Raw genomic sequence first — 18,668 nt, 5'->3', positions numbered from 1 at the left:
GGAAAAGCGTCCATGCCAATCTAGATGCTCTGTTCCGAAAATGCTTTTAACGGAAAACTTTTCCGTTAAAAGCATTTCCGGAAAATCATGCCAATCTAGATGCAGCCTTCATGTATAGTATCTGGATTGTGATAACAGCCATATTTCTCCCACTGGTACATAAGCATCACTATGATAGGAGTGTTGCATGCATGCACAAAAGAGGGCAGAAATTGGCTCTAATATATGTCAGTGTCAATAACATAGACAATTATTAATATGTTTTATTGTTTAAACGGCCAGTCAGGTAATTAGAAATGTATGCATTGGACCTGTATTGTCATTTTTGGCAGTGTCACATGCTTCAGAGGAAGGAGCAAGAAACCTCATAATGAACAGCAGTTGAATCTCCTGCCAAAGGGGAAGTGTATTTCTAACCCCATTCGGTTTGTGGGCTCATTTATACCATGAAGCATGAGGCTTTATGCTCCTTCTTTAAAATGAAAAATTGTGTACTCTATCCAATGAAACAGCAAATGTTCTTATAATTCATGTAAATGTCTAATCCTATTTTAATCTTACTAAGTTTTTGGCTTCACTGGAATTGTGTGGCAATAAGTTACTCATGTTCATTATGACTTGTACAGAAAGTATTTCCTTTTATTTTCCCACTTTTTGCCTTTCAGTTGCATTGATTGCCCCTCTTGTTTTTGTATTATGAGACACTGGAAGCATTCTACATGGGTTCTCTGCACCATCATTATTTTATATTTCTCTAATAAATACCCTCTTAGTTACCGTATCTCCTCTCTAAATAGATGCAATCTTTAGAGTCTCTCTTCAAAAGAAAGCTTCTGAATGTCTCTCATGATCTTTATCAAGGCTGCAAAGTTTAGAAAAAGACAAGCCCAAAAGGAGCAAAATTCTTAACAATGTAAAAATGTGGCATTGTTATAGTACTAAAGAATCCCAAAACACTTTACAAAACATATACATACATATAGTAATCACGTCACCCACCAGTGAAGTGAAGCCATCTCTGGAGTGGAATATGGCAGCTGTTTAACAAGGCACAGGAACTCCACAGAGCCATTTAGAATAGTATTGCCAAAATCATAATATCCAATGAAACTGAAAGGGGAATTTACTGTTGAGAAACAGAAGTGCCATTCAGCTACATCATCAGAACTCAGTATTTGATCCAAAGCACTTTGAAATCAATTGACTTCAGTGGGCTTCTTGTCCGGCTGTAGGGATACGTCGATACAGTGGCGCTATTTCAGTATAATGTCCATTATACCAAAATAGCGCTGTGCGCATCTTAACAGCATGCCCATTATTTTGAAATAGATTTGAAATAAGGGAAGGGGTCTTATTTTGGCTTCCTGTAAGACTCATTGCATGAGGAATAAGGAAGATGCCAGAATAGTGCTCTATTTCGAAATTTGGTGCTGTGTAGATAGTGCCAAATTTCGAAACAGGCTATTTCGAAATAAGCTACACAATTTGCATAGCTCAAATTGTATAGCTACACGCGACTGTTTAGACATACCCTAGGAGTCCTGCCCTCATATCATAGTCCACGGGGCCTTTTCTAGCCAGTTGCAGGATTTGGTTTTATGTCTCATGTGAAGTACATTTTCTGAAATGGATTCTATTCCACACTTGAAACAATGTACATGAGCTGCTGCATAGCAGAGAAAATTTGCTGAGCTGGCAGGGACTGAGGTCTGGAAAGCAGAACAGAGGAAAACATGTACCCTAGTACCCATAGTTGAGAGTAATTGTGGGTAAACAGCATTTACCCATTTGTCATTTAGGAAATAAGGTTCGTTTACTCACTTTTGTTTGTTTTTTATCACTGCACATATCTATACTTTTCAGACAACAGATTCAGTCTTTGCATAGTGATTAACTTTTAAACAACTTGCTGCTTTATCCCAGCCAAAGAAAGACTTTTGTGACCCTAACATTTGAAAGCCATTGACATTTTTAACATTAGCTATTACACACTCAGAAAGTGGATGTTCTTTCTTAATTTTTTCTAAAATAAAATAGACTTTGCTGGAGCTTTGTGGCATTCCTTTAGTCCTTTGGGTACAGATATTTTTTCTTACTGATCCTTTGAATGACCTTGCTCTATTCATTTATGTTCATTAGCTAAGTAGAGTATTGGAAACTCCTGCAAATTGAGTTTCTTATCAAATTAGCAACAAAGCAGGATGTCTAATGACCGTTGTTATGTTATTCAAAATAAGGGCCTATTTTTCAAACCTGAGCACATAAATCAGGTCAAGAAGTTTGGCATTTGGGTGTTTAAGCAGTCACTTAGCTGCCGAAATTTATATTTTAGGATACCAACTGCCAAGCTGAGTATCTCAACACACTCTCTCAGACTTGTTGAGTGCCCATATCTTCCTGGGAGTTGCAGGAAGGAAGCACCTTTTGAGATCTAGCTGCAAATGCAGCACTGGGAGCCTTACGTTGGACATTGTGCTCTATGTACAGTAGTTCTACTTACAGATGCCTTCCTATCACTCCTTTGTAAGTCAATTTCCACACCCCAATCACCCCACTTAACAACAAATATTAATTTAATTTATTCTTTGCACTAACCTGACAAAGGTCTTTGACTGAAATGACCCTGTTGGTAATAAATAACCCATTTGTGTGCATCTGCTAAATTCTTACAAGAAACTAGCTTTAATCTTTTCTGTTATCAGCATCACTTGTAGATCAAAAGTGTTTCTAACCAAGGGGATGCCGGGAAGGTATTTATAAGCAACTGAAATTTGCATTCACAAACAAAGCAAGGCCATTTTGGTGATAATACTTTCATCTAGTTTCATGATATTAAGCACAGGATCCTTTTTTGTGAATGAAATAACTGCAATTCTATGCTAGCAATGAAGGGAGGACCAATGTCATTATGCCACATGCTAAAACAGAGTAAGAAATATCCAAAGATATCTATTTATCAACCCTTCAGCCAGATACTGTCTGAAAGAGCCATTTCCCCCATATCTCTAGTGAAATGTGGAACATAAAACTGTCAGCAAGTGCAGCCATAGTAAATACATTTGGATTTTTGTTTTGTTTTAGTTTTAAAATGCTTCAGTGCCATGTATAGCACAGGTGCTGTGAGAAGTGAACTGGCATCTGGAAAAAAAAAAGAAACTGTTCCTTTGAATATGTTACATGATAGCTAGCACCAGCCATGGGACACACAGGACAGACAAGGTGCAGTTACAATGATAGCACCTTTCCAGCGGAGAATCTCAATAGGAAATATTCAAATGACCATTTGAGCATTTTGTTTAAAAACGTGTGATTTTGTGTGTGCGTAGTTACTCCCCACACCCTTATACAGTCAAATCATCTGACCTGGCCCGGCTGCTGGTTTTGCTTAACCTGCTGGGAGGTCTTGTGTCAGTTGTCAGTTCAGCAGGCACTGCAGGCAGTTCCTCTCCTGGCAGTTCCTGTTCCGCTGCCATCTTCTTCACCTCCAGCTCTTCTTCTGGTTCCTGATGCTCCTCCTCTTCTTCTTGATCCTGCTCCTCTTCCCCTGCCTCTACCTTCTCCTCCTTCTGCTCTTTTGCTTGGGCATAAGATGGTAATCTCTCATCAAAGGTCCTGGAAAGGTCTTCTACGGGACCCATACCAAGCTTCTCATCCAAGTCATTGAAAGAAGATGGAGGGGGAGCAGTTTCTACCCCCACTTTTGTCAGAGGTAAGTAACGGGACACCGGCTTCTCTTCCTCCAGCAGCTTGTAGCCCTTGACCTTCTGAATGGAAGAGACTGCAATGGAGTGGAGGGGCTTCTCTGGGATCTCCCCCCGTTGTTGCTCTGTGGGCCTCCTGAAAAACAGGCGAATCTTTTTCAAGCTCAAGTAACTGATCTCCACAAGGTTGAGGACGAGGGATACTGAGGCTACAGCCAGCATAAACATAATGAAGACTGTCTTCTCAGTGGGCCTGGATACAAAGCAGTCCACAAGGTTGGGGCAAGGCCACCGGCCACAGCGGTACAGGGGTAGAATTCGGAAGCCGTACAAGAAGTATTGACCTACTATGAACCCTACCTCGAAAATGGCTTTAAAAATGATGTGACAGATGTAGGTTCCCAGGAGTGTTCCCTCCAGTCGGAACTTCTTGGCCCCCTTGGGATTGATTTCATTTGTGTTCCTGATGTCCTCTTGGTCTGGAGTTAGCGGTAGCCTCTCTTCATCCATCTCAGCTTGCTGTTGCCTCTCTGCCTGCTCTCTCTCTCTCCTCTTCTCCACCATCCGCACATGATGCACAGCATGCCCCACATACACCAGTGAAGGAGTAGAGACAAAGATGATCTGCAGGACCCAGAGCCGGATGTGGGAAATGGGGAAGGCTTCATCGTAACAGACATTCTCACAACCAGGCTGCTGCGTGTTGCACACAAAGTCTGACTGTTCATCTCCCCAGACAAATTCAGCAGCTGTTCCCAGAATCAGGATTCGAAAAATGAAGAGCACTGTGAGCCAGACTCTCCCGATGACTGTGGAGTGCTCATTCACTTCTTCTAAAATGTTCCCCAAGAAACTCCAGTCACCCATCTCTTACTATCTAAGAGAAGAGAAGGAAAGAGAATGGCCATAAACCACATTAAACAAACAAGAATCATTTTTCTACTCATATATAACTTGCTTCTGACTTTAAGTCACATGTATTTCTTCTCCAAAGTAGCTTATACCTTGAAAATGTTTTCACCTTATATTACAATACTGGGGGGGAGGGAATAAAAAGACAAGGAAATTTCCTCTGTAAACTCTCTCTTTTGTGGCTGGGAGACCTCTCTGGGTTTTTCTGTCCTTTAGGAATGACACAAATAATTCAACAAGATAAAGACGCATCAAGACTAAAATGGAGTCATTATTCTGGTCCTTCTACCACATGAACATTTATGTCCACATCTCTGTACAAAAACCATTGAGAATGTGATGTCATTCTCCCATTTATACACCTCAGATGTGCAAGTTTGGTGAGCCACAGTTTGGTGATTTAAACAGTAAGACACATTTCTGCCCTATCAGCTACTAAAGTTGTGTAAAAAAGTGTATTAATGTGAGCACTTGAACAAATACAATACAAAGATTTTATTGTTTACATACATTATCTAAACGGATTTAAAAGTTCCATTTCTACAAACACACATAGCATTTCCTGATTAATAAACCAGATAATTAGTGCAACACAATATAAATGTCATTCTCCATTCAGTGTAATTAACAGTCCCACAGATATTCTACACACTTTGCAATAATCTAACACCAAGATCCTCTGCTATCAATAAGCTGCCTTCATTCCATCTTGGAAAAGTGGCATTGTTATGCATTATAAATCTGTTTATCCTCTGACAACTCAATGCAATAGAGAGAGAAAAATGGCTTCATACTACTTTCTTCTAAAATCCTACATGCAACTTGCTGCAAATGGATAAATCTTCTCAGGAACTTCAATAAAGTAGCATCACACATTTCAAAAATCTGCCTTGTCCCACATTCTACTTAATGAGCCTTTATAAATTAAATGGTTCTTAAGCTGCTGCATGTGCTCTTCCCGGCACAGCCCCCCAATCATCTATTACAATTAAATTGGACAAAGCCTTAGAAAAGGTATTTCAAGGGAAAATCCTGCATTGGCTTGAGTTGCATAATATAACAATTTCTTAATTTCTTGAATTCGATCAGAACTGCCCATATCAATCCCCTAAGGTCCAACATGAACAACAGTTTCTTGCACATTTAGTTTGGGTTGTGGCTTTTTTTTTTAAGTTATAGATTGGGAGTTTCAAAAGTGCCTAAGTGAATTAGGAGCACAAGTTCCATTGAAACCCAACAGGATTTAACAATCCTTCCATTAAATTCCAAATCCTACGATTTGATCAAGCTAGAGACAAAAGAAAGCATATATAGATTAAGGCCATCCACCAAACAACTTGCCACAGTAAAAGACTCCGGTGAAGGAACGTGTCCTCCTTCTCTCTTGGCACTCTGCAGCGAAGAGTGAACTTTTGTCTCTTTCCTTCCCTACTGTAAAAGTCCCAACCTTGTCGCACGACTGAGCAGATATGACTGGATCGGCTCTGATGGGTGGGTTTTAGTTACCCTGCAATATTTAAGCTCCAAGCCAGACAGCTTTATGAAGTGAGCGACATTTGGTGATGTAGAGAACAATAGAGGAGAAAGAGAGTCAGAGATGGAGAGAAGAGGTGAATGCATTGAACATGAAAGGGTGGGGGAGGGCAAAGGGGTAGGCAACAGGCAGTGAAAATTCAACCCATGCATAAATGGAGTTTGCACAGTCCAGAAAAGTTTGTTCAGACTTTCACTTGCACAGGGGGGAAGCTATTAAGCAGGGGCTGAACCTTCCCTGCTATTCTGCTTCACTCTAGCTGAAAAAAAGAGCACTCATCTTTCTCATGATGGCAGATCTGACTAAATGCAAGCGAATGCTGCCTATTGCCCTGTTCCTAGTTCTGGTAGTGGAGTTCCAAAGGCGATTTCTAGAGTCTGCATCAAGCAGTGTTTCAGGCCAGATCTTTTGTAGCATGCAAACACAACTGGGAAAGATCCATTCTTTCCGTCACCTTTCAGCCCAGGCGTTAGGCATTTACCATTGGGGAGGTTTCTTCAGGAATTGGGAAATGTAGTCACATGCAGGGCTCAATCCTCATCTGGTGTCAATCAGATCAGCTCCACTGAAATCGATGGAATGCTGGCAGTTTACATCAGCTGGGATTATAGACCTGAGGCTCTTCATGTTTCTAGTCAAATATCAAACAGTGCACGCATGCACACACACACCCCCCAAAAATAACTAGATCAAATTATTTAGTTAATGAATGCAGTATGATTCCAATAGTCCAACAAACAGAGGGAGCAGCACAATACAACCATCTTCGAAACTGCTGAGGCATGCAGGAGAGCCAGATCAAGGGAAAAGCTACATTTTTGTAACCATTTGCTCACCAACAAGCAAAAATCAATTCCTCCTCCCGAAGCCTAGCTAGAAATGAAAGCAAGAGAATTTCTTGTCACGTCATTCTGAAGCCTCCTCCCTTTGGCCTATCAATATGGAGTTTGAATGTTTCCTGGGGGCAGAAAACTGAAAATGGCACTATTTAAAGAGCAGGGGATTGTGGGAAGCGGCATTATTATGCAGTTTGAGAGCCTCTCAAACACTTTGAGAGTCAACAGATTCAGACATTACAAGAAAAGAATAGGGTCCAAAGAGAATGTACAACATCTGCAGATGACAGGATTTTTATGAGACATCTGTAATCAGATGTGCCAATCAACAACTGGCTTAGTTGCTCACCAACAGCATCATAGAAGATGATATCCATTGATCGATGGCTCAGTCCGTAGTAGTAACTATTATGCAGCAATACAGATAGCATACATCATATTCTGGGGATTCAGTACAGACCAACAAGAGTTGTATCACAGACTGTCCTGTAATCTTGGTTACCTTAAAAAACTGCGGCTGTAACTCTGAGCTCGGACATCATCAGCCATCAGACAAGTATGCAAGTCCCAGACTGTCTGTGTGATGGGCAGCCCAGCTTCAGTGCTGTGAGCCCAGCATACAATGTTAGCAGCTCCACAACCAGCCTTGGTTACTATTTGTAGGGTGACCCCAATACACTTCCTGTCCAGAACTTCCCCAACACTATCCACTCTAACGTGTCTAGCCCTTTCCTTAAGTGGTCAGAATTAATAAGATTTGTTGCTTTTTTAGGGAGGCAAAAGCTTATTACTATAACTGGAGCTAACACATCAATTCAAACAGAGCACAGAGTTGATCTAGAACAAGAGTAGAACAATTGCATATCTTATTTTAAGGCTATTTCAAAATAGCTTATTTTGTCATTTGGCGCTATCTACACAGCACCAGATTTTGAAATAAAGCTCTATTCCAAAACGTCCCTTACTCCTCATAGCATGAGGATTACAGGGACGTCGGAATAGCGAGCCCAAATAACGGGCTTGCTGTGAAGACGCAGAATAGTTATTTTGGGATACTCCAGTATCCCAAAATAGCATTGCAGTGTAGATGTAGGCAAGATGACCACATGCAGTCGTCTTCCCATGCCCTGCTGATCTGTATGTAAACAAATCTTCCTCTTTTTTTTTGGTCACACCTTGCTCAGTTTAATTGGGGACAGGTATATAGCTGCCTTCTCTCCTGTCTACACTACAAAGTTAGTGTGAGTGTGAGTATGAGTATGTCTACACTACAAAGTTAATTCGAACTAACAGCTGTTAGTTCGAATTAACTTTGATAGGTGCTACACAGGCAAACCGCTAGTTCGAACTTAATTTGAATTAGCGGAGCGCTTAATTCGAACAAGGTAGACCTCATTCTACGAGGACTAACACCTAGTTCGAATTAAGCAGTTCGAATTAAGGGCTGTGTGGCCACTTAATTCGAACTTGTGGGAGGCTAGCCCTCCCCAGCTTGCCCTGGTGGCCACTCTGGGCACCACCAGGGAAACTCGTCTGTCCCCCTCCCGGCCCCAGAGTCCTTAAAGGGGCACGGTCTGACTACGGTGCCCGTGCCAGGTGCAAGCCTGCCAGCACACAGCCAGCAGACCCTGCACCTGGCATGGCACGAGCCGGCCACCCGCTGCCACCCAGCCCTCCGCCTCTTCCCAGGACCAGGCTGGCGGCTCGCAGGAGCCTGCCCGGGGCCGCAAGAGGCGGGCACCCGCCCGGTCTAGTGCGGACATCGTGGACCTCATCCATGACCTCCGCACTAGGCACAGGAAAGTGGCCGTCTAGGGCAGGAGAGCTGCCAGCCTGGCCACCCAGGAGCAGGTTTGCATGAAAATCAAGGTGGTCCAGTGAGACCCCTGACCCGGAGCCCTGAGCTCAGAACATAAAAACTTAAGAATGGCCGTACTGGGTCAGACCAAAGGTCTATCTAGCCCAGTAGCCTGTCTGCCAACAGCGGCCAACACTAGGTACCCAGGGATGGCAGCCTGCGGCAAGTGCAGCCGGGCTGATGGCCGAGTGCTGTGATGTGCCGAGTGTGGGCATTCAGGGCACTCCAAGCCAGGACTGCTTTGCTGTCCCTTATCGAGTTAGACAAGCGAGTGGGGAACCCCTGAGAACTGTCTGTCCGGGGTGGGGGTCAGGTCCCTTTAAGCACAACCCTCAGCTAGCCTGAGACAGCAGCACCACGCTCTAAGTCCTAATCTGATGCCCTGCCAGCACTGCTTCCGGCCAGCCTTAACTTCGGTTCAGGGTCCACTCAATGTGGACATGCTAGTTCGAATTAGCAAAATCCTAATTCGAACTAGTTTTTAGGTCTAGATGCACTAGTTCGAATTAGCTTAGTTCGAATTAACTAATTTGAATTAAGTTAGTTCGAATTAGTGCTGTAGTGTAGACATACCCTATGAGAGAACCTGTTTCTCTCTTTAGTCACAGCCATTAAAATGTGCCAAGAAAATGGGATGTGCCTGGGATGGGATTGCTTCTCATGAAACCATACAGAAAAGTGACAGAATCACCAGGCAAGTGAAAGGGGCTGGCTGGGGGCACTCCTCTCCCTGCATCCAAGACTGCCCCAGCTCCAAGCCTCTCACTCCCAATCATTCTTTAGAGTGGTGGGAGAGCTGAAATCTCCCCCTCCCTCCGCCCAGATTTGTACAGGGACATTGCTGGCTGTTCCCCTACATAAGAGAGTGATGGAAAAGTACACAGTTTTCTGCATTCCTCACTCTAGCTGGGGAGAGCAAGAGGCAGACGAGTTATGCACTTTGCTATCGCTCCCTGACAGGACCAAGAAGGGGAAGAGCAAGCAGCCCTGGTACAAACCTTTGGGGGGGACAGCTTTGCCCCAACTGCTCTCCTAATGCCTTCTGGTCTTCTGACCCCTCCTACACTTACACACACACATATACACACAGAGTTCCCTGTCCAGAGTCCCTCCTCACCTCTCAACCGTGACACCTGCAGCCCACAAACTGCCAGCCCCCTGCCCTGAGCCCATCCTTAAGAACAAAAGGGTAAACCTACATTATATTTATGATTTATTTTGCTATAATGTTTACTTTTAAACCAAACTGTAATAGGAATAGGGACAATGGCTAACCTTAATATTTGTTTAAACTTTGAGCTGGCAGTGTGACTCCCAACCCTAAGTCTCATTGACTAGTGCACTTAAAATTGAACCCAGCTGCAACAGCGCAAGTGGTGGAAGGGGCTAACCATCCCTTGATGCACCTTTGGCCTATGATGGGCATACAGTTGAGGCTCCAACCCCAACCCATCCCTGTGGCTACATGCTGCGTTTAGCACACTAGCTTGAGTACTAGTATACAAGTCTCCTTTCGCTGGGAACCATAGCCTCAGTGTGAAGTGTAGACATACCTTTGACTTTCTACAGAAAGCAGTGAGAAGGCGGTTGAAAAATGCTTCCAGGCAGGATGCAGAATTCCTGAAGAATGACTGCAAATTGCCAAATGTGACTGAGCGGTCAAACCACTATCCCAGATCCAAACACTGTGGAAAGATCAGAACACACAACTTGGCTAGACTCTGGCTATGTCTACGCTACAGGGATCTATCAGAAAAAGGTACACAAATTGCACTCTGCAATTTGCATACCTTTTTCCAATCGTTTTTTTTGGAAGAAGCTTTTCCAAAATTTGGCCCATTTACACTGGACCAAATTTTGGAAAAGCCTCCTCTTTTGGAAGAACCCTTCTTCCTCATGGGAAAAATAAAGCAAAAGAGCAGATGCATTCCCTGGACACAGTTGAGTTTTTCTGGGATACCTCTGGTTTCCTGGGAAAAAAACTCCATAGTGTAGACATAGCCTCGAGCTCTAGAATAGGATGAACCAAAATCCCATGGTCAATCAACCCCAGATTTTATGGAAGCCCAGATCCAGTGATTTGTGGCTGATGTCCATTTGTAGACTAAACCGGCTGCTGCCTTGTAAAGTTTCCTTTAACCATTTTGTACTCATCCTTCTAAATACCCAGAAACTGAATATTCTGAATATGCAGAATAATCCACCTTGAAAAATATGGCCAATACACAAGCTATTTGGCAAATATAAGTCATCCATCCTTTCTGTACATTATTACCCTTTCACATAACCATCATAAGTCTTTTTCATAACTATGGTATAGCCCTTCGACATGGGTTGAAATAAGTCACTATGCAGTTAGTTTCTCAGGTCATAGACATTTTTGCATTGGAAAGTTCTGCAGTCTCTTCAGCTGGATTCTGGAAACATTTGCAGCTGAATGCTGGGTCAGATTCTCGGTTGTCTTTCCAGGTCACCATATGAAAGCAGCTTTAACTCAGCTGCAGATGGCTATTAAGGAACCCCTTTGTGCAGGAGAACTCTCTGCCAGTGGAAATACGGCAGAGGCAGTATTGCTGCCTCCTAATCCAAACTTGAGGGGACGGGGCAGAACAGTGCTGATCCTGCAGTTGTATGGGTTGGAACCTTATCCTGCAGTTGTATGGGTTGGAACCTTAGGCTGGGCTGCAATTGGCTCCCTGTGTCCTTTCCAGCTCCCACATCTCCATTTGGTCCGAGCATAGTTCAAACAGAGTAGAAAATCAAGGCCTTTACCTTCAAGTTCTGGGAACCTGTCTTTCCCCAGCTCCAAAGCATACATTGCATCACCCAATCTCAGTCAAGGTAGTTTCTTTAACAGGGGGTACTGATCTCTACTTCATCTTTGGCCTCCCAGCTTCAGGGTCACCCCTCCCAGGGCTCTCTAGTTCTCCAGCTCCTGTCAGTTTCCTAGCTGCAGTTAGCTCTGCTACCTTCCTAAAGCCACAGTTGCATGACTGCTTTCCTGTGCCCAGACCACCTGGTGTCAGGGACCCATCTGTGACGTAGTGGGGGTACCTGGCTGGTTTCTATGCTGCTGGCTCTGGGGGAACCCCCACTGGCTGCCGTGGGTACCACGACCCAGCAAAACAGGATGAGTCACTATGCAAACCAGTGGCCAGACACCCCCCATGGAGAGGAACAAAGGAAGGTGGAATGCTGCCTTGGCTGGGGGGCAGGGCTGGAAGTGAGGGAGTTGGTTGCTGGCTGTCGGAGGGCATGGAGGAGAGCCTAGGAGAAGGAGCTGGAGTTTAGGGGCCCAGTCTCCCCCATCTCAAGGGGGCCTGAGGCATCCTAGCCCAGTTCCTGTGACCAGATTACATCTGTGCTGCGCTGTGCTGGAGGAGCAATAAACCACCCTCAATTCCACTGGCTGGTGCAGTCTGTTTGTGCCATTTCGGGGTGCAGGAGACGGGGAACCCCCAACGCGCCGTCACACCATCACAGGTGCTCACTCTACTCCCCTGTACCTTTCCCTTCTGATGGCCCAGGCCTGCCTCCCATAGGAGCCCAATAGCAGCCCTTTGTAGACCCAAATACATCCCAGTCCTCTTTAATTAGCTGGATTGGGCTCACCTGCTCTGTCCAAAGACACTGGGCTCAGCCTAGGATCAACTACTCTGTGACAGGCCCATAAGGCCCACACTGTGGGGACCACAACTTTGGAGGCATTGTTGTGAAGGGCCAGCATTTTCAAACATGGGTTCCTACAGTTAGGCTCCTGAGCTTGGATTGAGGTTCCGGACTAACAGAATTTCTGAGGCGCTGAGCGCCTGTAGCTCCCAGTACAGTCAATTCTAGCAAGTTCAGTGTGGTCAGCTAAGCCAGCTGAAGTAGGAAGGTACGGCAGCCCCATGCAGGCTACACAGAGTAACTGAGAAGAGCTTTCATTCTGAGTAAGGTTTGATGTTCCTCTGAGTTGCTCTTTCCTTTTAAAGAAGTGGAAACATTTCCTGGGCCTGGTATCTGTGGCTTTTGTTTAGAAAGGAGTTATCTTACTTGCTGGGGTTGCTGTTCTTTAGCCACTTTGTCCTGGTCTACATTAGGGAGTTATTATGAAATAATTCCCCTTATTTTGAAATAATAAGTGGAGCGTCCACACTACCAAGCCTGTTATTTCGAAATAAGGGGCTGGTTATTTCAAAATTATAACTCCTGCTTTCCACAAGGAATAAAGCTTATTTCAAAACAGTTATTTCAAAATAGTGGCAGTGTGGACGCTCCACTGCTGTTATTTTGAAATAACTACTCCCCAGAGTTATTCAAAGTAATTACTCCCCAGTACTTCCCAGAGTTCTAGGTCGAGGGAGCAGGTCCACATTAAGGAAGCCTGCCTCAGACTAATTTCAAGGCTTCCCTGTAGTGTGGACATGCTATTTCAAAGTAGTTATTTCTCAAGATATTATTTCAAAATAAGTTACTTAGGAATAATTTCCTAGCACAGACATGCCCTTAGAGAGGATCTTCACAGGGCTCCCCTTTATCGCTATGACAGGAAAAAGCTAAGGTTCCACTACTGCCCAGCCTTTTTATGAGAACACAGCACACGGTCTTCGGTGCACTGACTGGGGGTGGGGCAGTGTGGGACTTGCAATTCCAAAAGGATTTTCTGTGCAGACATGATGTCAGGACAAGGCAGGGTAGCTCTATTGAGCAGCTCAGTTCATGCATGAAGGCAGATTGTGCCATTTATACAGAGCATAACCCTGGATAACTGGACATCTCCCTTTAACAAAGTTATCATCTCCTGATCTGCATAGCTAGAAAGCAGCACATGCTTCCTGTTCTTGTGCTGAACACACAAATCTCCCAGTAAACATTGAAGATGAGCACTGTCATGTTCAGATTCCCTCCAAGAAACTGTGGAGCAAATTTTTCTCTTATTTACATCCGAGAATATCCAGAGCAATGCAGTTGAAATATGACTGTTTTCTAAGGATGTTTCTGTCTGTCTATTCTAGGGACCTACTGGACTGAGCACAGCAATGGGAGCTGTTGTATTTTAGTCCCACCTCTGCCACCTACTGGCTTCAATGCTACATTGGGAGTTAGATTTTGTAACCTCCTATGAAGTAGGCAAACATCACTACCCGCAATTTACAACAGGGGAATATAAACTGAAGCTCTCAAATGATGAAAATATTGTCCAAGTTCACACAATAAGTCAATGTCAGTCACAGAGAACTCAGAGGCTGTACAACATCCAGGCACAAAGGGAAGGAAAGAGAGAAGGATAGAAAGAATCAGGAAGGAGGGAAATTTGGGAGAAGCACAGGGAACAGGAGGGGATAGTAGGGAAAATGGGAACTGTCGTCTAGGTAGGGGCTAGGCTGTACAGAGCCCTGAAGCTGAGGATCAGCGGCTTATAATAGGAACACTCATTTTAAGCTTAAAGGATGGAATGAGAACAGGCAACAGATAAGGATAAACAAGGCAAAAGTGTCTATGCTTGCTATGTGGTGCCTTTCAGTCCCTGTATGTCTGAAAGTCCAGTTCTCTGAAAATGAACTGGTCAAATGCCTGCATGGGCTTTAGCAGGTTTTGTCTCTCAAGAGATTTCCAAATCAAATGTGTTCAGTTTAATTTTTTTTCTTAATGGTAAGCCTGGCAAACTCAACCTGAGAACTAAGTGTCAAGCTGAGAACTTTTTAACTCCTGCGTCAGCCCCAATAATATAGATTTAACAAATGGAACAACAAAAAGCTAACGAGAATTAGAAAAGGTGGCACAAGACAGGGAGGCTTAGAAAGAAACTGTTGATGGCCTATGCTCCCATAGGAGTTAAGGGCAAAGAAGAAGAAGAAATGGATCATAATTAACCATCCCATTGATGATCTAAAAGCCAGAAGAGAATACAATTCCCTGTCCAATAGCTTTGTTGACTAGTAGGAATAACTTATTTTGTCATCATTGGAGTAATCAGTTATGTTTCTGAATATGGTCAGGGCACAGACCTGCTCGGCACAAAGGTGCCTGTTATATACTGGGCCTTTTCTAACTATAACTATACTTTCAACTTTTTGTTCTTTTAAGAGACTTGCTATTTTATTTTAAAATTAAATGAATTTTTCATTAAAAACAGTATATTTCAGAGAAACAGAGTTCAATTATCAGATTTATGCATTCATAGTACATCCATAAACAGTAATAATCTCTTGTCTACCTCTTGATATATCAATTAAATTTTCACATTTTACTTTGATGTTGTTTTTAGTGGGTTATTTTCCACAGAAAGTTAGTAGGAACAAGGCTTATCTACTTTTCACCAGTAAAATTGTTATAGTAGCACCAGCAAAGCAAATTTAAGTGTTGGTCTCCAGAAAAAATAAAATTGTTCAGAAGCATTCAGTCTTTCTCCACCAGGGGGCAATATTTTATCACTTCCACTCTACACTGTAGTAAAGAGAATAAAAATGCTACAGAAAAAAGCGTGATGTGATCCAAAATGCTTATTCTTTTATGTTTTTTGCCAAACTCCTTCCTTTGCTTCCCCTAGTCCTCATACTTCACAAATCTTTTCTTCTGCAAAAACAAATCTCTGGCCAGCTCTGTCCTAGACACTTTTTTTCTATACAGAAATGTTGGCAAGAAAAGTGCGGGTCTTGGGGGTTTTTTTTGTATTTTTTTTAACATTTCTATACTGGCAAAATCTCTAGTGAAGACAGATTTATATAGGTTGAACCTCTCTAGTCTGGCACCCTCAGGACCTGACTGGTGCCAAAACAGAGAATTTGTCGAACCATTGGAGATCAAATTGTCTAGCAGCATTATCAACACTTCCACTGCTTACTGGACTCTTAGGGTGTGTCTAGACTACATTCCTCATTTTTTTTAGGAGTACAGGATCTTTCAAAAAAGGGTTTTATTTTTGAAAGATCCCCGTCTAAACTGCTGGATTTTTTTTTCGAAAAAGCCCCGTTTCGAAAAAAAGCAGCAGCCGCCATTATGCAAATGAAGCATGGGAAATTCAAGTCCCCGCTTCATTTGCAATATCAACATGCCTAATTTACATCCCTTTCTTGAAAAAGGGATGTAGTCTAGACACACCCTAAGAGTCCAGTAAACATGTATATGCAACCGCACTGAAGTTGCAGCCCTCGGCATGAGCTGTATCATTGTGGCCCCAGCTTCCAAAGTTGAGTAGCCCTGCTCTAGAATGTCTTGAACTCGTTGATAGAGTGAATGGACCATCATGACTTCAGTTGCAGAGTTCTCAGCACTTTGGAAATTCTGCCCCTTTCCCATAGATGTCTTAACATGGATTTAGGCAACTAAGTTGAAATAACCAAGTTCCCAAATGGTCACCTGACTCTTTAATCCAGGTAGAGAGCAAGTCCAATAGGGTCTATTTCAGACAGTCACTGACTAGATGTTATTGTGGGGCAAGCTGCTTTTCCATTGACTGCAGGCCTTGGAATCTCATAACTCACAGGACCAAATGTAAAGGTTATGCATAAGGAGATGTATGTTAAAAAATTAGTAAGAGGGCCAAGGAGTGGACAAGGAGACACAGTTGCTGTAACTCCAATTACAAGAAGCCAGAAGGAGATGTACATTAAATGAGAGGATGGTTTACATGTACATATACCTTCCTATGGCTGCCTTTTAGTTGCGGCACTCCTCTGGCCCCTCAGTTCAGACTCAGTGATATGAATTCAGAGGGCAGGTATAAGTTACATAACTTACATGGTACTGAGTAATTATAAAAACTAGAGTCTATTCTGATGTAAGCTACAGTTAGGGAGCTGACTGTCTCATATCCTCTCTGTCCTATGCCCTGTAGACTACAGCCTCTCCGCCTCCTTGCAGCCAATCTTTCTCCCTCTACTTGCCTGCCATGTTCCCCTTTTAAGAAGGTCCCTCCTTAGGGAGGGTGCCCAGAAGCTGCCGAGGGGAGGATCTTCTTGGGCCAATACCGTTATTTCCATTTTCACAGTCCAAGACTCACACCTGAGACCAACAGGTCTGTCATAGGAACCATAATCATGGCAAAATCCAGAACAAACCATATATAAATGGCCTGCCAGGCCCAGAAAGCATCTTTGTGGTAGGGTTGGAGCATTCCACTAGAGCTTGGACTTTTTCCTATTAACGAGTGTAGGCACCATTTCCTCATTAAATCCCACAGGTACATTACTTCGTGATTAGCTAGGTGGCATGTAGTGGGGTTAGCTATGAGTGCCACACTTCCAAGGACTTGCAAGACTGTTCTGACATGTTCTAAATGCTCATTCCAGGACTTGCTATAGAGCACAATGTCAAAATACACGGCTGCGGCCTGGTCATGAAGATGAAGCAAGTCATCTATGGGTCTTTGGAAGGTGGCTCCTGCACCCTATAGACCACCTAGGATAGTGTTGCCTGATTTATTGTTTATGGATTAATTTATAGATTCAGTTTGCACTTTGTCATTTGGTAGTTTCTTGTCCCAAGACTAGGTCTAGTATTATCCAAAGTACTACTATGGGAGCCACGTGGAGCACAGCAGTGACAACACTCAGATGCAGGAAAGCCCTTCTGTAACTGCAAACGTTTCATTATTACAGTTATCCCCAAAAAAATCCAAACATGAACAATGAGATGAGACAGCACTGCTAGGATGCTATTTTTACTCTTTTATACTCACTCTGTCCTTGGGGAAAGCTCTAACTGTTGAGACAGATCCTAATCCAGCTCTGGCCTGCCAAAGAAAAATGCCAGTGGTTATACCTGAGACCAGATATTTTACAGGCCGTGATGTCTCTCGTGCATATGTATACATAGCTCTTCCCTTCTTTACCATATCTTAACTTCTCCATAATAGTGGGATGTCATTAGCCTGTAGTTAGTATGTTAATTAGGCAAAGCTCATTACGATATATATTAATTAGATGACTATGGTAACCTGAGGTTGAGCATATTCCCCTCTGAATATACTCTAAACTGCCTTCTTGCAGTTAGTTACCAATCAGCTGTTTGTCACATTTATAATTAAAGTCTTATGCCGTCTTGTTACTTAATGTCACTATTAGTTTACTTATTTATGATAATGTGTTGAGCACTCTTCTACTCAAGCCATAAGGCCTTATACTAATTACTCAAGTTATTCTTCTATGTCTTCTCTTTCCGACTTTTGCTATCAGTTCCTTATCCCTTTATCCTATTATGATTACTGCCGTAATTACTATGTGGCTACAACTGTTTTAAGTTGATATAAGCCAAATAGTATGTAGAAATCTGTCTTTCTTTTGGGAGGAGGGGGAACTCCAGCCTTACAGGGATCTGCCAATAAACCCTGGTCAGGTCAAGAGCTGTGACATACCTGATTTCTCCTAATCTCTCTAACAACTTGTCAACCCTTAGCATGAGGCAGGCATCTAATTATGACACTGCATTGACCTTCTAGAAATCTGTGCAAAATCTGGTAGACCCATCCTGTTTAGATGCGAACACTATAGGGCTTTGCCACTCATTATGTGACTCCTTGACTATCCCAAGGTCTAATCTAGCTTGCATTTCTTTCTGTATTGTTTCCCACCTATGTTTCAGCAATGGCCAAAAGTTCTTTCTCACCTTTTCTCCTGGTTTGATCTCTATGTGATGGAACACTGGGCGAGTCTCTCTTGGAACTGTGGAAAAGACTAGGTGAATTTTTGGATCTGATGCTTTTGATGCACCTTCAGATCTTCTTCCCTTGGGACTTAGTTGGAACCCAGGACTATATTGCTGAGCTACAGTTCTGGAGCAAATGACCTTACCAGGAGCTCTTCCCAATCTTTCTACACCTCTACTGGGTTGACATAATACACCTT

The 18,668-nt window shown here is 43.2% G+C and overlaps 1 protein-coding gene across 1 annotated transcript; it reads right to left on the bottom strand.

Annotated features, from left to right (window-relative positions):
* Positions 1-465: 465 nt before the first annotated feature.
* On the bottom strand, positions 466-17,557 carry GJA8 (gap junction protein alpha 8). Its single transcript, XM_089773402.1, has 2 exons — positions 17,504-17,557; positions 466-4,578 (listed from the first exon to the last, which is right to left on the bottom strand). The coding sequence occupies exon 2, from the start codon at positions 4,566-4,568 to the stop codon at positions 3,342-3,344; it is 1,227 nt and encodes a 408-aa protein (XP_089629528.1). The 5' UTR covers positions 4,569-4,578; positions 17,504-17,557; the 3' UTR covers positions 466-3,341.
* Between the last annotated feature and the right edge of the window lie 1,111 nt (positions 17,558-18,668).

The sequence above is a fragment of the Pelodiscus sinensis genome, chromosome 1 (genome assembly GCF_052426305.1).
Source record: "Pelodiscus sinensis isolate ZL-2025 chromosome 1, ASM5242630v1, whole genome shotgun sequence".
Classification (NCBI taxonomy): domain Eukaryota; kingdom Metazoa; phylum Chordata; order Testudines; family Trionychidae; genus Pelodiscus; species Pelodiscus sinensis.
The sequence above is the reverse complement of the archived record's forward strand: the minus strand, read 5'-3'. Positions and strand labels throughout refer to the sequence as shown.